At 35.8% G+C, this 17,113-nt stretch overlaps 1 protein-coding gene across 1 annotated transcript in view; it reads right to left on the bottom strand.

The window, feature by feature from the left end:
- The window catches only part of NRK (Nik related kinase), a 166,789-nt gene that overhangs the window by 48,710 nt on the left and 100,966 nt on the right, over window positions 1–17,113 (bottom strand). The window contains exons 6-11 of the mRNA XM_047082137.1: window positions 15,705–15,815; window positions 14,130–14,220; window positions 11,356–11,486; window positions 9,662–9,716; window positions 4,790–4,868; window positions 3,575–3,750 (exon numbers count right to left, since the gene is read on the bottom strand). Of these exons, the coding sequence (XP_046938093.1) occupies window positions 3,575–3,750; window positions 4,790–4,868; window positions 9,662–9,716; window positions 11,356–11,486; window positions 14,130–14,220; window positions 15,705–15,815 (643 nt within the window). The remainder of the gene's footprint in view (window positions 1–3,574; window positions 3,751–4,789; window positions 4,869–9,661; window positions 9,717–11,355; window positions 11,487–14,129; window positions 14,221–15,704; window positions 15,816–17,113) is intronic.

Below are 17,113 nucleotides of genomic sequence, written 5' to 3'. Positions count from 1 at the left end.
TATTCCTAGGTATTTTATGCTTCTTGGTGCAATTGTGAATGGGATCAGTTTCTTTATTTGTCTTTCTGTTGCTTCATTGTTAGTGTATAAGAATGCAACTGATTTCTGTACATTGATTTTGTATCCTGCAACTTTGCTGAATTCATGTATCAGTTCTAGCAGACTTTTGCTGGAGTCTATCGGATTTTCCATGTATAATATCATGTCATCTGCAAAAAGCGAAAGCTTGACTTCATCTTTGCCAATTTTGATGCCTTTGATTTCCTTTTGTTGTCTGATTGCTGATGCTAGAACTTCCAGCACTATGTTAAACAACAGCGGTGAGAGTGGGCATCCCTGTCGTGTTCTCAAAAAAAAGCTCTCAGTTTTTCCCCGTTGAGGATGATGTTAGCTGTGGGCTTTTCATAAATGGCTTTTATGATCTTTAAGTATGTTCCTTCTATCCCGACTTTCTCAAGGGTTTTTATTAAGAAAGGGTGCTGGATTTTGTCAAAGGCCTTTTCTGCATCGATTGACAGGATCATATGGTTCTTCTCTTTTTTTTTGTTAATGTGATGTATCACGTTGATTGATTTGCGAATGTTGAACCACCCCTGCATCCCAGGAATGAATCCCACTTGATCATGGTGAATAATTCTTTTTATATGCTGTTGAATTCGATTTGCTAGTAGCTTATTGAGAATTTTTCCATCCATATTCATCAGGGATATTGGCCTGTAGTTCTCTTTTTTTACTGGGTCTCTGTCTGGTTTAGGAATCAAAGTAATACTGGCTTCATAGAATGAGTCTGGAAGTTTTCCTTCCCTTTCTATTTCTTGGAATAGCTTGAGAAGGATAGGTATTATCTCTGCTTTAAACGTCTGGTAGAACTCCCCTGGGAAGCCATCTGGTCCTGGACTCTTATTTGTTGGGAGATTTTTGATAACCGATTCAATTTCTTCACTGGTTATGGGTCTGTTCAAGCTTTCTATTTCCTCCTGATTGAGTTTTGGAAGAGTGTGGGTGTTCAGGAATTTGTCCATTTCTTCCAGGTTGTCCAATTTGTTGGCATATAATTTTTCATAGTATTCCCTGATAATTGTTTGTATCTCTGAGGGATTGGTTGTAATCATTCCATTTTCATTCATGATTTTATCTATTTGGGTCATCTCCCTTTTCTTTTTGAGAAGCCTGGCTAGAGGTTTGCCAATTTTGTTTATTTTTTCAAAAAACCAACTCTTGGTTTCGTTGATCTGCTCTCCAGTTTTTTTAGATTCTATATTGTTTATTTCTGCTCTGATCTTTATTATTTCTCTTCTTCTGCTGGGTTTAGGCTGCCTTTGCTGTTCTGCTTCTAGTTCCTTTAGGTGTGCTGTTAGATTTTGTATTTGGGATTTTTCTTGTTTCTTGAGATAGGCCTGGATTGCAATGTATTTTCCTCTCAGGACTGCCTTCGCTGCGTCCCAAAGCGTTTGGATTGTTGTATTTTCATTTTCGTTTGTTTCCATATATTTTTTGATTTCTTCTCTAATTGCCTGGTTGACCCACTCATTCGTTAGTAGGGTGTTCTTTAACCTCCATGCTTTTGGAGGTTTTCCAGACTTTTTCCTGTGGTTGATTTCAAGCTTCATAGCATTGTGGTCTGAAAGTATGCATGGTATAATTTCAATTCTTGTAAACTTATGAAGGGCTGTTTTGTGACCCAGTATATGATCTATCTTGGAGAATGTTCCATGTGCACTCGAGAAGAAAGTATATTCTGTTGCTTTGGGATGCAGAGTTCTAAATATATCTGTCAAGTCCATCTGATCCAGTGTCTCATTCAGGGCCCTTGTTTCTTTATTGACCGTGTGTCTAGATGATCTATCCATTTCTGTAAGTGGGGTGTTAAAGTCCCCAGCAATTACCACATTCTTATCAATAAGGTTGCTTCTGTTTATGAGTAATTGTTTTATATATTTGGGGGCTCCGGTATTCGGCACATAGACATTTATAATTGTTAGCTCTTCCTGATGGATAGACCCTGTAACTATTATATAATGTCCTTCTTCATCTCTTGTTACAGCCTTTAATTTAAAGTCTAGTTTGTCTGATATAAGTATGGCTACTCCAGCTTTCTTCTGGCTTCCAGTAGCATGATCAATAGTTCTCCATCCCCTCACTCTGAATCTAAAGGTGTCCTCAGGTCTAAAATGAGTCTCTTGTAGACAGCAAATAGATGGGTCTTGTTTTTTTATCCATTCTGATACCCTATGTCTTTTGGTTGGCGCATTTAATCCATTTACATTCAGTGTTATTATAGAAAGATACGGGTTTAGAGTCATTGTGATGTCTGGATGTTTTATGCTTGTAGTGATGTCTCTGGTACTTTGTCTCACAGGGTCCCCCTTAGGATCTCTTGTAGGGCTGGTTTAGTGGTGACAAATTCCTTCAGTTTTTGTTTGTTTGGGAAGACCTTTATCTCTCCTTCTATTCTAAATGACAGACTTGCTGGATAAAGGATTCTCGGCTGCATATTTTTTCTGTCTAGCACCCTGAAAATCTCGTGCCAATTCTTTCTGGCCTGCCAAGTTTCAAAAGAGAGATCGGTCACGAGTCTTATAGGTCTCCCTTTATATGTGAGGGCACGTTTACCCCAAATGTGGCTTTTTCTGCAGGTAACGTTCTGGAAATCTTGCAGCTCTGGAAATTAGCAAATTCTCAAGTAGAAATGGGGTCTTCCTGCACCAAATTCAGACTGGCTGGCTTTTGTAATGCTGGTCCAGTGAATTTTCCACATGGTTAAATAAAATAATTTCTGCTGTTTCTCACTCCAAAATAGGATACATATAATTATGCAGGAGGAATAAACTCTATTGCAATAAATTCTGTAGCTATTCTGAGAATGCCTGCTATGTTTCAGGTTTCTCCTTTTCCACTACATCACCACTCACAACACTGCCTATGGTGCCCCAAATTAAACGTGGAATATACCATACAACCTATAAAGTTAGAACTTCCTAAGTAGTTTACTCTGGATTTGATGAAAATCCATCCTGCCATTTTTGGCATTAATATATAGTAACTAACTTTTATTTGTATAAATTAGTTCTTTTAATTACATCTTATAGTTGGAGATTAGTGTATAAAACAAACTTTATATAGTACACAGAAATTACTTCAGAATTAACAGTCAATAAATGAGTAATTATAAATCCATTAATCTCAATGGAGTTAATTAAAAAAAACAGAAAAAAGCAGTAAGATATAGATTTTGTTATATTTTTATTTATTTTTTTCTTTACTTAGGAGTTTTCTTAAAATAAATTTGGCACATCACAAAATTATTCTGGATGCATTCAGGGTTTTTGTAAATATAAACATTTGCCAGTTCTAATCAGTATCAGTTTAATCCTATATATATATACAGATGACCAGGTGAGAGATAATTAATTGCACATGGAATATTAGTGGAAAAACTAAATATCAAAGGTGTCAGAATTTTTACTTTCAATGTAATTCTTAAGAAAATATTATTTTTTCCTGAAAAAAAAGAATAAATTTTGCTTTCATCTAAATATCCATTCCAGTAAAATGAAAGTTCACATATTCTAACCTTTTTTCTGTCTCTTTTTAATGATTCCAGTAAGATGCTTCTTTAATGACTCAACAACATGTCCTTCATTTTTTATATTCTGAACAAAAGGGTGATGAAGCATGTTTGCAGAAGTAGGACGAAATAGGAAATTTTTTATCATGCACTTTTCCATGAAATTGTGGAACTTACGAGACCTAAAAGAAATGAGTCAGAGATAAAAGAGTATCCTCAGGACTACTATATTTTCTCCCACCCTCATACACATGCCACTCTGCAGATCATATTTTTGGAGAGAGTTGCCTCTAGTTATAATTGTCTTTTCAATTGCCATATATCCTGCAGCTTGACAATATACATTATACTACAGATAAGCCAGAGTCAATGGCATTTAAATAGTAGTAGAAACTTCAAGGAGTACAGAAATATGTACATGGTAAAAAGTCAAGTGATGGTATGGCAATGAAGTGGTTAATGCAATATATGCAGGTCATGAGACTAGACTGGTCAGCCAACAGGAGTCATACTTTGAAGCTTGAATGTTTCACTTGACTATATGTATTTTGAGCTATGGAGGTGTAGGTATGATGATCCAGAAAAGGATGTTAATAGCAACAGGACTAACTAATTTTATAAAATGGCCCATGAAAACAGATGTGGCCAGAAAGCCTGAATCTGTGGTAAGGGTTAAATTGAATCACAAGGAAAAATGTCAGCAATCAAATCACAGTCACCACTTTCACCAGGGCAAGCAATAAATACTAAGAATAAGCAAGAGCTTCAGACATTCAATCAAAATGCTTCAGTGTAAAGGGTTCCCAAGTTTAGTTGGCTGGTAGCACTCTGGAAGAACAAATTCTCTCCTTTAGATCTGTGGATGTTTTTCAATGGGCTGAACAACTGAGTTATATATCACAATCACTGACAGCCTATCTAGGCACAGTAAGAAACATCACAAACAAATGATTTCTATTGGTCCATGCCATTAATGAAGAAACAACTAAACATGCCATTAATTCCAGGGCAGTGACATCATCATAATATATATGGAAGGTATTACTTATTTCTAGTTGACTAGCTAGCTTTTAATGAAAACTAATCATTAAGATACTAGTTTTTAGGAAATACTGTCCAACAAAGATGTTGAAACAGGATTATAAAATTAATTAAAACTCATGTGCTACATAAAAAAATGTCAAGTTAATGTGTTTAGAAAATTAAGTCATTTATCTTTACCATCCACTGGATTTGACTTTGGGGGCAGATTCCCGCAAAATAACAAAGAGGGCTTCCAGGGGCTGAAGGTTACACAGGGCTGCAAAGGAAAATAGATATGTTTAGAATGAATGAGAAGGGTAACAACAGAGCACATTCCTCATTCCAGAGGGGATTCTCAGTGTTCTTTCTCATTTCATATTAAGGAGACACTGAGGAATACGTAGATACATATTAATATAGTCAGAGGAAAGGCTCATTTTAATGCAAACGGTACATTATATTATTTTAATTTTTTAATGTTTATTTATTATTGAGAGACAGAGAGAGACAGAGCATGAGCAGGGGAGGGGCAGAGAGAGAGGGAGACACAGAATCTGAAGCAGGTTCCAGGCTCTGAGCTGTCAGCACGGAGCCCAACGCGGGGCTCAAAGTCACAAACCTCAAGATCATGACCTGAGCTGAAGTTGGACACTTAACCGACCGAGCCACCCAGGCGCCCCCAAACAGTCCATTTTATAAGATCCTCAAGCATCGCCATCGTCAGGTGTGGCAAATTAATAATAAATTACACTGGATACAAATTTCAAAATGTGTGATGGATGATTTCTATCTAGAGATGTAAACCCAAAATGAAGACAAATAATCTTCTGTATTTTGTGTTGTAGGTATCTGTAGTTATAAAATTGTAATTATAGGCCGAAAAAGTCAACAAAACAAGTAGCTAAGCACAATAATATATAAAGAATGATTTAGTGGTCTAAAAAGATGAGAATAATCTGTTTTGGAAGCTGACAGTCCTAGGAAAAGAGGTAGATATAGTGTAACAAATTGTTAAATATAGTGTAGTATATTTATTTAAATTAAATTAAATTAATTGTTAAATATAGTGTAGTATAAATAGTAGATACAGTATAACAAATTGTTACCCTCTAGAGTAAGATCACTTGGGTTCAAATCCTAGTTCTGCCTTTGTGACCTCAAACAAATTACTTAACCTATCTGTGCCTAAGTTTCTTTATCTGGAAAAAAAAATCAAGAATTCCTTCAAAGAGATGTCATGAGCATTAACCTACACATAAAAGTGTCTGGCACAGAGTAGGCACTTAGTAAATATTAGCTATTGGTATTATAATAAAGATTTTAACTATCTGACACTTCAGGTCTGTGCCAAATTACAGGACTTTCATTCTCTTTTTGAAACACACATCTATATAAACAAAAAAAAGCCTATTCCAATATGTGCTATATTGGAAAATATACCCGAAGGAGAGCCATAGTATAAATTTATTTTTTTCTTAATATATATTTTTTTATCTTATCAAGTTTTTAATTTTAATCACAGTATAGTTAACATACAGTATTATACTAGTTTCAGGTACATAATTTAATGACTCACAATTCTATACATTACTCATTGCTCATCATGATATGTACTCTTTAATCCCCATTACCTATTTCAACCATCCCCCTAACCCACCTCCCCTCTGAAAACCACCAGTCTGTTCTCTATAGTTAAGAGCCTGTTTCTTGGTTTCTCTCTCTCTTTTATTTCCTCTGCTCATTTTTTTTTTGTTTTTAAATTCCACATATAAGTGAAATCATATGGTATTTGTCTTTCTCTGATGGACTTATTTCACTGAGCATAATAGTCTCTAGTTCCATCCATGTTGTTGTAAATGGCAAGATTTTATTCTTTTTTGGCTGAGTAATATTCCCTGTAGATAGATAGATAAATGATAGATAGATAGATAGATAGATGATAGATATATGTGTGTATGCCACATCTTTATCCACTCATGTATGATGGACACTTCCATAATTTGGCTATTGTAACAATGCTGCAATTACAATTGGGGTGCATATGTCCTCTCAAATTAGTGTTTTTGTATTTTTGGGGTATATACCCAGTAGTGTGATTACTGGATCATAAGGTGGTTCTATTTTTAACTTTTTGTGGAACCTCCATACTCTTTTCCACAGTGACTGCAAAAGTTTGCATTCCATCAACAGTGCAAGAGGATTCCTTTTTCTCCACACCCTCACCAATAAATTTCATCTAATATTACAGGTGTGTCATTCATGTGAGGACAATTTGATATCAGTGACTCTTTAGAGTCATCGTTTCTCTCCCAAAATACATCTCCAGAAAAACTATAATGCCAAACTACCTTCTTATGATAGTAGGAAAAAACTCCCCAGGGTGCTTTCATTAGAGTGATATAAAGGCACTTGCTCAAAGGTCAAGTTTTTGGTTCAATTACATAGGTAAAGATTAACAGAGGTACAGTTTCATACTTGATGGCAGAATTATCCCCAAGCTCAAAAGATCAGGATCACATTTTGTTCTTTTCATTCCCCTACTCTAACCATCCAGTCACCAGATTCTGCCCTTTAAACATATTTTAAGTGAGTTTGTACAATACTAAACAGTTGTCATTTATTAACATTTGAGCATCATTTAGTCAACTAACAACACCCCCAGGGGTCAAGAGCTAGAGCATAGACTAAGGAAGTTGTCATTAAGGGAAATGAGAAGTCCACAAAGGAATGGAGTACAGGGTGGGTACAAGAGCTATGTCAAACAGTGGAGGTTTCCTATATAGTCTAATTTTAGGAATTCCAGTAAATGCTCCCTTTACCCCACATATAACATGCCTAAATATTTTACCATTAGAGGCTCATTACTTTGAAATAGCAAGCCTCCTTTAAAAATACATTTATAGAGGGTATAATGCTAAGTGAAATAAGTCAGACAGAGAAAGACAAACACCATATGATTTCACTCATATGTATAATTTAAGAAACGAAAGAAAGAAAGAAAGAAAGAAAGAAAGAAAGAAAGAAAGAAAGAAAGACTCTCTCTGGGAGAGAGTCACCAAAAAAAGAGAGAAAGAAATAAATTTTCTTACCTGGACCTCAGAGTCAATTATCATATAATTGTAACTTTGGAGGGCCACCCCTCTGAGACGGTAATTATCAAAACCTGGAGGATTTCTACAGTTAAGTTAATGACGATCATTTCTATCCAAAGTTAATACGCCAGGCAATATAGGAGGCTGGTGAAAGACCAATGTTTTAGCAGAGTGGCTATTTCAAGTTACTCATCACCAAAGTTTCAGCCTTCTGATTACTTATTTAGGCATGTTGGTCTTATTTTTTCTCATTGTAAATTAAGAAACTCCTGGTCCTCACACATCTTTTGTAAGAAGTTTGCCATTTGTGTATTCTGTGCAAAACTCCTTCTCTGTAGTCCTTCTGTGAGTTTGCTCATTACTCCTTTTTTTTCTCCCATGATTTAATATTTTGGAATGAAAAAATTAAACAAAATAAAGGTGAATTAGGAAGTACAAATCTTCAAAATGTAGAAAGACAGTTTTTTTTAAAGACATGGTAAGGAACATTCCAAAACAACAAAAAACATATACTCTTTGATGCAGTCATGCATCCTAAAAAAACACATACATCAACACTCATATGAAATACCATATTGTTAAGAGAAGAAGGAGAAGAAGAAGAAGAAGAAGAAGAAGAAGAAGAAGAAGAAGAAAGAGAGGAGAGGAGAGGAGGACGAGGAGGAGGAAGATGAGGGGGAGGAGGAAGAGGAGGGGGAAGAAGATGGAGAACAAGAAGAAGGGGTAGGAGAAGGGGAAGAAGAAGAGGAAGAGGAGGAGGAGGAGAAAGAGGTGGAAAAAGAAGAGGAGAAGGTGCTGCTGCTGCTGCTCAATCTAATATAATCTAAGCATGTTTCACAAAGACAAATAATCAAGAGGTGATGAGCAATAATATGCATCTTCCCAGTCTCATTTCAATTTTATATATGTGGCCATCACTAAGTTTTTATTCACCCAAAACAGATGCTTTGCAGTTCTGGGGGCATGAAAAGAGGGACAAGTTACCATTATTTCTACCCCTTGAAATTACTCCCATTGGACTTGAAACACAGTACTAAGATATTTCAAACTTATAAAGCTTGTTGTCTGGACATTGTGCCAACAGACCATGCAGGAACGTGGGAACCTATAGGATCTCCTTAGAAAGGGATAAGCAAAGAAATTCCACTCCACCCACCTGCCCCTCAAAAAAACACTCCAGGTATTTCTCTCACTTCTCTTCCAATGACACAAGGAATGTATGTATCATTTATATCTTTAGATTTAGGTATTGAGGACAGTAGATATGCCCTGCTTATGGGTGTCATACATTAGATGGCTATCAATCATTTATATTTAAGTTCACATTTAATTTTCACTTTCCTACCAGAAAGCAGTGTGCTGAGAGAACAGAATACTAACAGATCATTTAAATGATCGGGGTGAGGAGGAAACAAGAGGAAACTGAGTCTTCTGAGCAATTAAGGACACTGGAGTTGCTAAAAGGAGCAAGGAAGGCACCAAAGGTGAGCTGACTGACTCCAAATGAAAAACAAACAAACAAACAAACAAACAAACAAAAAACCACTCACTTCCCAGAGTTGAGGATTGGTTTATTTTCAGTGAAACACTGGAAGATTCTCTTAACTGCCATAGTCTGCAGCAGTAGCAGTGTGTGACTATAAATGTTCTGGAACCTAAATACTCCACCAATAACTATGTACTGTAAAGCCTTCAGATTCTCATTAGTTATGACTGTCAGTACCAAATAATTTTGATGCTAAATTGAAATAAAACTCAATAAGCCTAAAATAAAATATCATAAGAGAAAAGCACAAACTCTTTATAGATATATCTGGCCATTCTGACTAGAACATTTGATAATCACTCAGAAGTCCAGTATTTACGGTTTGGCAATAGGGTGGCATCTGTCTGACCAAGACAAGCTGACTGGTGCAAGTTACAGATTTGTATAGCATGCTTCCCTAGCTTTTAACAAATAAACATCATTTTTACTCACGAGGAGCCCCTTCAGCCATTTCAATAGCAGTGATTCCCACGGACCACACATCACTCTGCAAAAGAAAAAATGAACCCAAAGTCACCTAAACTGGAAAATTAATAGTATTTAGAATTTCAAAACAATCTTTGGTTGGGGGAGTGTCAATGCCAGAGCCATTTTATGGGTTTTCTACAATGAACCTTCATTATAGAATGGTGTTGTAGGAAGATGTTATCTAAGCTTGTGATCTGCCAGTACTACACCACACAACAGAACGATATGGGATAGGGTTCAGTGTACGGAAAATTCATCTTGAATGTATTGCTATTGCTGCCTTAACTGAAATAACAAAAGGAGCTTGCTGTGAAGAAATCCAATCACATAGACCTATTAACCATGCCCTCTTAGATAAATGATTTAACTCTCTGTACCTCAATTTTACCCTATATGAAATGGGGATAATAATGATATCCACCTCATAGCACTGGTATGAGTATTAAATGAGATACCATATATAAAAAGCATTTTCAGCAGTTACTTGAATATAGTAAATTGATAATATAATTATTGTTATTCTAGGAAATGATATTCCAAGAGGCTCAAGGAAATTATCCTCACTATTAACTGTACTTCATTTAGAACGTGGAAAGGGCACAGGGCTATAGGTACACTGGCTGGCTGGATGACTCCTAAACAAGTCAATTGAATTCTGAGAATCTCAGCTAATAGAGTTCTTAGCTTCAAATGATTGTTGTGATGGTGTAAGTTGAAGCTTTCTTTCAATTAAATGAGGCTAAAAATGAAAAAAAATAAATGATTAATATAGGTGAAAGTCCTTTGAAGACTGCAAAAAAATTTGTAAAGGCATAAAGCATCATTTTTACAGCAAGCCACCTAAAAGAACATTATGCTTCCATAGTCTCCATAGCCTGTAATAGCAATAGACTATAAACTCTCAATGGATCTGCTTGCAGATCAAGCAGAGGGCATTTAAGGAAAAGGGAAAAGAGATGAGACTTGAATTAATCAACTTCAAGTATTGAGCTCTAGGTTCCACACAATGAAGCCACAATGAATTGTTTGGATGACTTATGATGTGAAGACTGAGTGTGGTTTTTCCAGTCTATAGCAAATGGAGAGTTTTATTTCCACATCAGGTTTTTGAAATGTGTACATAGATGTATATTGTCCAATTTCAGTGGAAATTTTAATAAATACCATGAATTGTTACTTAATTTGTCTATTCCACTGATTTTCAGTGGTCTGGAGGTGAACCATGACAAGGATTTTCTCCATTACCCTGAGTAATCGAATTATTTTTTTTTCTTTTTGAAGCTAAGTTGCTGTGGGGATTAATAATTGGCTTTACATTCATTCATTTTTAGGTTTACAAAGTTCTCTGCCCCTGGAAGTTAAATTTCCATATAAAGCCACATAATATAATATTTTTCCCAAGAATTTGCAAGCAACATGAACTAGACATTCTTCCTCAAATGTAGATAATTACCAGTGGTCTATGTTGTCTATATTCTTAGAAAATATTACATTTATGCATATAATCAAACCACAAATAAGAATAGCAGCTAGTCTTTCTTATTAGAGTTTAATGTGAAAGGAGTTGCCTGCTTTTTATTTTTTATCATTTACAAATAAATATTAGTTAAAAGTCCTTTCCAATCTTTGATTCCCACTATGTGAATCTTCACACTTACTCTGTAATCATAGGAGCGTCTTGGGTCCTCATCACAGTCAATCACCTCAGGTGCCATCCAGTATGGCGTCCCAATGAAACTATTTCTCCTCCCATTAGTTCTGCTCACCTGGGCACTCACTCCAAAATCCACTGCAAAATTCAGCATATGTCAAAATAATTAATCAGTAACAAAAAGCTCAATAAGTTATTGCTTTAACTTGGAAAGCCAATACAAAATCCACAATGGATAACAGATTTTCATTCCAGCCCAGAAAACTTTACCATGAAGTCCACTCCAGAAATATTGAGAATTAGGTTTTTGCTTCTATTTATGTTGGAAAGAGACTCAGAAGTGCTACTATAAATCTACAGTAGGTTTGGCTGAAAGTTTACCATGAATATTAAAAATAAAGTTCCATCAGTATACCCTGAACCTCTGAAGTGATAACATATGTAGTGTTTGGAACTGCCACCAAGCTGGAGGAAGACCAACACTATAAGCAACATCTAAGAAATCTAAAACCTATTAGTAGCTTATTAGGAAGCCTCGCTCATGACATTAGAAAGTCCTATTACACCAATAAAGAAAAATGAGTTTTCTGCTAGAATTTAGTTTAAGTTCTTCTACAGATCTTCTGAATCAGATGCATATATTTACTGTGGTATCTATATCTTAGGTTAGACTGTAAAAGTTCAGTCTTCTATTAATCTGTGGGATACATTATATGAAAATATTTAGTATGGTATCCTCAGTAACAGACAGAAAAAAGGCTAAAGTAGACTGGGGTTATTTAGTCCAGAAAAAAAAAGATGAAAAATGAAAGTAGATGAAATTTTTCAGGGATGAAAAATGAAGTAGATTTTCTAATTTAGAATGGTTTCCAGGAATCTAGAGGATGGATAGCAACACTGTCTAAATAGTAGTTTGAAGAATTTAGGAGAAGAAATGAAAAATTAAAAAGTTAAGAGCTTAAAGAAGTCTTTAAGGAAGGATTTAACAAGAATAAAAAATGCCTATAATATGTGCAAATCATCACTGGGTATTGAACAATCTCATTATCTACATATTTTTGGAGAACAGGTTAAATCAGAGCCCAGCATTCTCACTATCCTGAGGGCCAACTTAAAGGGCCAAGAGATACCTATGAAGGCGATGAGCTAATATATGACATTCAGGGAAGAAAATGAAAAGAGAAAAGACTAGAAGAAAGAGTGATGGATGGAAGAAAAGGAAACAAGAAAAGCTTGAAATGAAGACAAAAGTAGAGATGAGACCTCAACAGTGGTATAATTTAACCTTTTCTTTAATGACCTAGGGACCAGAATATAAGGATTACTTATCAATTGCAATTATAATATGATCATTTTCCAGTCTCATTCCTATCACTCCCTTTTTATGGCCTTGGGTTTTCCTTCTGCAACCTTCTCATAATATGTTGCTTAAAAATATCCTGGAATCTGAGAAATGTAAAACCAAATGTATAAGGGTTATATGTAAAATAAGCCTGATTAAATTCTTATCCATACTAAAAGGTCTCTCCCACAGAGTAAAGTACATGAGCTTTAGTGCATGGACTTTGTGACAGATTTTTCAGTGGCATTTCATTTACTTAACAATTTCTCTTCTGTATCGCAAATGGTAGAGTTGGCCAGAAACCTGACTCAAATATATGGGAGTGCTGCCACATGTGAACATAGTATGTATGTAGCCTTGCAACAGATTATCTATCCTGCACATTTGAATATGAGATCCAAATTCCCCCAAGGTATTGGCACAGTGTCTTAAAATTGTATTTCTAGCTTTGTAGCTTTTAAACACATGAGACATAACACATTTTCTTGAAATTACTTTTTTCTTATTTCAGGAACGATTATTACTCAAGCTTCTTCTGCAAATATTCCAATGAACACATTCTCAATGAATGAACAAAAATCTATGCCATGGTTATATTTTTTATAAGGAAAATGGGAACTATCTTAAGGTCATGCTAGAGATATGGTAGAACTGATATCATTTAAAAATAATACAGGATTTAATACCAGTGATTTATATTCTATATCAATGAGGTTATCTGCCATTGCATAGTACTAAAATTAATCATATGGTATTATTTAAAACCCAACCAACAATATTTATATTAAACATTAAAGGGTACAATAAATTGTACCCTGTGTGCCTGTGAGACAATATGTGTGGTTATTTTTAAATAAATTATGCCATTTTAAATCTTGGAATAGAAAGCCAGGGACTTTCTGGTCTTTTGATTTCTAATTCTGAACTTGATTTTGATATTATGAGAGCAACTGATATCAGTTCTTTAAATATTTGAGGCGAAATTCCAAAGAAGCAATTTATGCTTAAGTAATTTAAAAGTTATTTGATGTTCTTTGGAAAATATGGCTTTGTGATGTGGAAGAATTGTCTTTGTTTCTTGTCTATGGCACAAAAACTTGCACATAATAAACACTCAATTCAATTGTTGAAATAAATATAATATCTATACTTAATAGAGAGTAAAACAATGACCAAAATGTAAGCCTTCCATTATAATTTAAAAGTTGTTTTGAACTAATGATTCCAGAGAAGCAGTAAATGGTGCATTTTTCTCCTGCTCCACCTTCCTCACCAAACAAATTTTCAAAATTTCACTGGTTTTACAAGCAATGAAGACACAGCCTAAATAAGTAGCAGATATTGTTAATGAAATTATAAAAAAACATAGTTATCTTAAAGGATTATTCTCCATTAAAATATTTTGGGCACCACTTAAAGTACTGCAAGAACAAACTTACCAAGTTTTACTTCAGCATTATGAGTCAGTAACACATTCTGACCTTTGATGTCCCGGTGAATTACACGGTGTGCATGAAGATGAGCTAAGCCCTGCACATAGATAATGTATATTTATTTAAAAAGTCACATCCGTATATATATTTTCTCTCTTTCTGGTACTGTTCTTAGTATTTTTGGAAAACCTTTTGGTAAGAAAAATGGCCCAGATTTGCTTTTTTCAGACAAAATTCTTTCTTTAGGCTGGAATTACTACAACCAGTTCCCAGAAATACTGCTTTTGGCTATAAGGAAAGGAAAATAAATCAGGACACCCATGAAAGGAAAAGAATACCAAAAAGTAATGTTTGTATACATTGGGCCGTTTACCTTCCTTTCTAGCCTCCATCTTTCCAACTAACAATAAGAGTGAAGACCTGGACACCTTAAATATAATAGCCACTGTTTTACTCTATTCCTCATTCAACCATTTCATTAATCCAGAATATTTTCTAGTCAACCTTGTAGGCTGAGAATTTGGGGGACTATGGAAATTCCTTTGAAAGCATCTGCAATTTGTATTGGCTTACTATGTTGGCTCCAGCCTGTTCACCACTAAGACTAACCTGTGACCTGGCTTCAGTGAGATTGCTCCAGATAATAACTGGGGAATAATAACAGAAGTAACAGTAAAAACAGCTAATATTAATTGAATCCTTTATTTTGTTTTACTTTGTTGCCAGGCACTGTGCTAAGTGCTTTACATGAAGGAAATTATGAAGCTGTCACTGCAATCCTTTGAGGAAGGTACTACTATCACCTCGTATTATAGATAAGAAAAGTGAGATTTGGAAAAATTAAGTAACTGATTCAAGGACACACAGCTAATACATCATGAACCAGAATTTAAACTCAGTATAGAGTTTGCACTCAACTAGTTACACTATTAGCACAAGTGAATCCAATTAAGATGGGAGGAAGGACATTCTAACAGTATATCAGTGGTCCGATTCAGTTCTGTTAATATCCTTCTCGGGTGACCCTAAGCACCTAAGCCACACAGAAAAATTTGAGTGTGGCAGATCAAGAATATTGTTCTCATCCAACTTGGTATTCAAAATGAAGCAAGCTTTAAAAGTAGGGCATTCTTCAAATAGGATATCTGTCTGCAAAATGGTTATGGATGGTTTGGGGCCATTCTGTAAAACACGGACTTTTGTCTCACTTTTAATCTCTAACGATATAGTGCAGCTTTTTTTTTTTTTTTAAGAACTCTAAAAATCTGAATGATGTAATAAATATTCCAACTGGTTATTTCTATGATCCAATGAACACAATAGTCTAACTCTGACAGAACCATTAAAGAGCAAGGCTTGGAAGGGCCTGGTTACCCGTATTGCAACCTATCTAAAGTTAAGGACATAGACATCACCTGAAAATCTGCTTTCTCTAAAGCCTTTAGGTCTTTTTTGGTATCCTGATCCAGAGATTATGTTTAGAATTCTTAAACCAACCTGTATGAGCAAGTATAAAGTACACTGCATATATTACTCCCAGGTATTTTCAAGGCAGGGGAGAATGACTATATGAAGTCTCACCTGAAGGATTTCTCGGCAGATATAAGCAATCCAATCTTCTTTCAAACTCTGATTTCTGGTCATTCTTACTACATCAGTGACTGAGCCTGCTGCACATAACTCCATCACCATCTGCAGGGAAGTCAGCAAAGTGTCAAGAATTAGAAAGTAATTCTATGAAAATATCTGGAGAGTTTTAGTCCATATGGCTTGTATTTATATGTAATGTTAGGGATTAAGACATTGCAAATACTGGCTCAATTGTCTGGTGGGAGTCTCTAAAGGCTAGTGGAATTAAAGAGTTGGAACCTATCCAAAGATCAGTGGAGGGAGGGAAGGCAGGTACCACACCAGGGATATTTAACCAAGAGGTAGAATTTGAGCTAAGCCTTGAAGGATAGTGTTTGGATATAAAGAGAAGGAAGAACATTCAGTTTATTGAAAAAAGAATGATTATATTCCTGTAGAAAGCTTGTGCAGGAGACAAGCCTGAGTGATGCTTGGAGTGCAACAGAAAAGATCATTGAAGGAACAATTTGATTGCAAGTGAAGAAGCAGGATAGAAGGATCTCAAAAGAATTTGCACTTCAACATTAAGACTAAATTTGTTTGTTATTGTTGTTTTGTTTTTGTTTCTAAATTCTAAATTTTAAATTATTGTTTCCTGAGATAGTGGCAAACTACAATTTCAAGGGGGTAAACTATCAATTGTATTCCTATAGGGCATTTTTTCCCAAATGAATTTACTACTAAGGAAACTTATTTTAAGGATATTATCACTGAAACCATCTTGTTCAGATGTTACTTTATTAATAAAAATTTCTCAGAAAATTTATCTTTTTGCCATCAATTAATCAGGTACTAAACTAGTAAATTTCCTTTCCTATATTAGCTGGCTAGAGGCCTGGACAATGTAAAAGAGAATATATCTATTATAATCAACCCAACAAACTTTTCTTAGGCACAGGTTTCTGCATTAGTGCCCATGTCAAAACCTCTTTATAAATACAACAAAACAGAGAGAATTGAGGGAAGATGGTGGTGTAGGAGGACGCTGGGCTCACCGCGCGTCCTGCTGATCACTTAGATTCCACCTACACCTGCCTAAATAACCCAGAAAACCGCCAGAGGATTAGCAGAACAGAGTCACCGGAGCCAAGCAAGGACGAGAGGCCCACGGAAGAGGATAGGAAGGGCGGCGAGGCGGTGCGCGCTCCACGGACTGGCGGGAGGGAGCCGGGGCGGAGGGGCGGCTCGCCGGCCAAACAGAGCCCCCGAGTCTGGCTGGCAAAAGCGGAGAGGCCTGACGACTGTGTTCCCACAGCAAGCGCGACTTAGCGTCTGGGAGGTCATAAGTTAACAGCTCTGCTCAGAAAGCGGGAAGGCTGGAGGACAAAGGGAGGGAGAGCTGCTGAGCCCCTGGACGACAG

Source organism: Lynx rufus, unplaced genomic scaffold, assembly GCF_022079265.1.
Source record: "Lynx rufus isolate CCGP_SWC_20201006 ecotype Redwood Valley unplaced genomic scaffold, mLynRuf1.p SCAF_19, whole genome shotgun sequence".
Lineage (NCBI taxonomy): Eukaryota > Metazoa > Chordata > Mammalia > Carnivora > Felidae > Lynx > Lynx rufus.
The sequence above is the reverse complement of the archived record's forward strand: the minus strand, read 5'-3'. Positions and strand labels throughout refer to the sequence as shown.